The sequence below is a fragment of the Morone saxatilis genome, unplaced genomic scaffold, assembly GCF_004916995.1.
Source record: "Morone saxatilis isolate NCDOM2014 unplaced genomic scaffold, NCSU_SB_2.0 Contig24, whole genome shotgun sequence".
Lineage (NCBI taxonomy): Eukaryota > Metazoa > Chordata > Actinopteri > Moronidae > Morone > Morone saxatilis.
Window position 1 is genome coordinate 594,541 of NW_023339807.1, and position 3,742 is coordinate 598,282.

At 36.2% G+C, this 3,742-nt stretch overlaps 1 protein-coding gene across 1 annotated transcript in view; it reads right to left on the reverse strand.

Annotated features, from left to right (window-relative positions):
- Positions 1–3,494, reverse strand: part of LOC118335334 (sodium- and chloride-dependent transporter XTRP3A-like) — a gene marked incomplete in the record, with an annotated part of 16,618 nt that extends 13,124 nt beyond the window's left edge. Inside the window, 1 exon segment of the mRNA XM_035671571.1 lies at positions 3,289–3,494. Coding sequence (XP_035527464.1) covers positions 3,289–3,412 — 124 coding nt within the window.
- Between the last annotated feature and the right edge of the window lie 248 nt (positions 3,495–3,742).

The window sequence follows — 3,742 nt, forward strand, 5'->3', positions numbered from 1 at the left end:
ACTCAGTACCCATGAAGTAGCTCTCAGTTTCAAAAAGGTTGGTGACCCCTGAGTTAGAGTGTCTTCATTGTCTGTAGATAGGTAACATATTGTATCAATCTCTACTAATTCATTTACAGTGTTTATACTGATTATACCCTTGTTTTTGACCTGCAATTAGTTTATAGCTAGTTTCAACTTTGAGTCAACTGACTGTTTAACAATAACTTATTCAGTCTGATAAGGATTTATCTGCAAATGTACTGCTACAAACAGCCCACTGCCATGACTCTACATGATTACAGGCAACAAGTCAATAAACTGTGCATAATATGTTCCACTGTATCAGAATAATTATTAGTCTACTTATCTACTTATTTATTTTTAATTTCAAGCTAAATATGAAGGCAGAACTACCCTAGAGATTTCTGTTTGTGTGACAAGTTGACAAGGATTATATCGTACAGTATTTAGATAGACACTGTGTAAGATAACACTGAATGTGTTGTGTATAGAAGTGAATGGAAAATGCTTCTTACTCAGGTCCAGCTGTGAGGATCAGCTGGTTGAAAGGGAACATGGTCTCTCTCTCTAATTAGACTTTGAGTGTATTAATAATGATGAGTAAAGTAGAACGGGATAAGTCAAGCAACTAAGTAAAATGAGCCACCCCTTGTATCTAGGTAAAAGTAAACAAAAGTAATCATGTGACCACAAATTAAGGAATTGCTCACATTACTCACTCCATCTTAGACTGACGCACATGGTGAACATGGTAAGCAAACCAGAGCAAAAAAAGGAAAAGACCTTTGTCATGTCTAGAATAAGAATAAATACATCATGTTAATAAATTATCTTAATTCAAATAGATAATTATTGAGCATTTTTATTTAAAGCTGCACTAGGTAACTTTTTGTCATATTTGCTGAAACTTTCACTATATCCAGACAGTAGTACATGAAACAGACAATCTGTGAAAAAATCAATCCGGTTCCTCTGCCTCCTCCTACTGCTCCTAGCAAACCATAGCCACAAGGATGGAAAGACACTTTTGGTTGGAGGCTTAATGATAATTGATTGTTGAGTCTCACAGTCCCAGCATTGGTATTTCACGACCTGGGAATGAGCATCAACAATCAACTATCTTTCTCTGCTTCTTTTCTTTTTTTTGTTTTCATTCAGGCCCAGTGGATTCTTGGAAAATGCCATTAGGAGCATAGGAGGATCCAGAGGAACCTGCTTTTTTCACAGATCTGTCTGATGTACTACTGTAAGGATATATTGAAAGTTTCAGCAAGGACTAAAAATATGTTTTTTTAATAAAAGTTACCTACTGCAGCTTTAAGTCAATGTGAGCTGCAAAAAAAGTCATAAACTTAGTAAAATTGTGGATCTGAAACAGGCAAAATGGAGGTTGTGGGGTAAAACGTGTCACTGATGTCGGGGCAAGTTGAGTCAATGATTCAAATGACACCCAAAGGTTTAATCTGCACATCTTAATAGTATATGCAGATCAGTGTATTTAAGTATTACTTTCTGATATTCTACAGATAAGATCAAGTTGGCATGGAAAGAAAAACAAACAGAGGCTCAGCTTCCTTCGATGATCTAAAGCATGGGTCTCAAACTCTGTCTTGGGGCCACTGCTGGTATTGTTATCTCATAGGAGGGCAACTTCAATATTCACATGCTACGCCAGACTAGCAAAAGCTCATCAGATTTTTGATGATGAGTTTGAACTTGCCAGCCACATCTAAAAACTTGAAGGCCAGTTTCATGGACTTACTATTGCAATTCCCTTGCTTCACCCTCCCCTTGTGAGTGCAAAAGAGAATCCATTCTGGGCTACTGTAGAAACATTGCGGTTCAACAGGCGACCTGTGGCGTCAGTAGATGAAAACGGCTTATTCCAAGGTAACAAAAACACAACAGTTATGCATGTGATTATACACTAATAAAAACATATCTATGAATATTATATTCCATTTCTGCCGATAAATCCTTCTAACTGTTACAAACTGGACCTTGCAATTAGCAGGCAAGAATAGCATTTTCTGCCCTAGGTGGCTCAATTTACCATATCCCTATGCTCATTTTACTTCATTTGGAGAAAGTTGTGCCATAACTTTAATCATTGTTTTAAAACTATGATAATTAGATAACTTGTTGTAATTTCCATGGGTGTAGATGTAGGGCTGCACAATTAAAATGGCAACATGGACAATTGCAATATCCATATCGTGGGAGCTGCAAGTTTTTGATAAAGGTTAAAATGTGACAGAAAAGCATTATAATGATCTGATAATGATTGTTCTCCAGATGTAATAAAAATGTTTGTTTGGTACGGACCCTAAAACATTTCACATCATCATAATTCCAATAGTTTTTTCAGAGAAAATTATATTTGTGATGAAAAAGTGAGAATTCCCACACTAATCCTAAATCATCACTGCAATCGTAATATCAGTCAGACTGATTACAATGGGACGTATGGCCCTGAACCTATGCTATATATTATATATACTATTATTATATATACTATTATTTGGAACAAATTCACTTTTATTTTGCAGTAAAATCATCAAATGCAAAGTGTTAACCTGTTCTCTCCTAAGTCTGTAGATAGTCTACATTAATCAATTATTAATCTTTACTAATACCTACCCTAGTTTATGACCTAAGACTGTTTAACAATTACTTATTCAGTCTGATAAGGATTCCTTTGGAAATGTACCACCAGAAACAGGCTACCAGGATGACTCAGAGTCAATAAAAAAATGCAGAAAATGTTCTCCTGTATTAGAGATAATTCTATCTATTTAATTTAATTCTAATCTATTTATGTGTTTGTTTGTTTCGCTATTTATGTATTTATTTAATTTCAATCAAAATGTAAAGGCAGAATATGGAAGCCCATTTCTGCCAATGTGATAGAAAAAAAGGACTCTATAAGTCTATATAATGAAAAACCTTCTTAAAATAATGACTTAGTATCTCAGAGTAATGAGAAGCTTTCTCAATATTTTGACTTAGTATATCAAAATAATGACACAACACATTATATGAAGTAACAGTGAATATGTTGAGTATAGAAGTGAATGTAAAATGCTCTAGTCCATCTGTGAGAATCAGCTGGTTTAAAGTGAACTTCTCTCTCTATTTAAAATGTAAATTAGACATTGTGTGTGTAAACACTACTCCCGCCTCATAACCACGCTATTTAGGCTTTTTTTTTAAATTAAAAATTAATTTAAACTTGTCATCATTATTCAACAATATTATGTAACTGCTCTGGGATCAGTGACTTACCTCCACCGTGCAATTGACAGAGGTAGGGAAATCGCCACACGTTTCCAAGTCCGACCGCATATGATACACATGCCAGCACAAACTGCATGGGGTTGTCCCAGTTGGGTCTTGCACCTTTGTCCATGTCTGTCTCCTGCAAACTTCTCCAGGTATGTGCTCGGCAGCCAGTCCTCAGAGGAACAACAGCGGAGTGGATGAGTGCGCGGTGCGCCCTGCCAGCGCTTTATAAGCTCACTGTGATTGACTCTCAGTGGGAGGGTCTTTTTACAGGACAAAGCTGATTTTTTTTCTCATTAAAAAACTACACCTCCCATCAGCCTTTTATGTAAGAGTGCTGCTGAAGGCTTCTGGGATATGTTGTCTAGAAGCCATTTGTTAAAATAAAAACGTGTCAAAAGTAAAATGGTAAATGGTAAATGGACGATTGGGGAACGACCCGCTCTGCCTCTGAGCC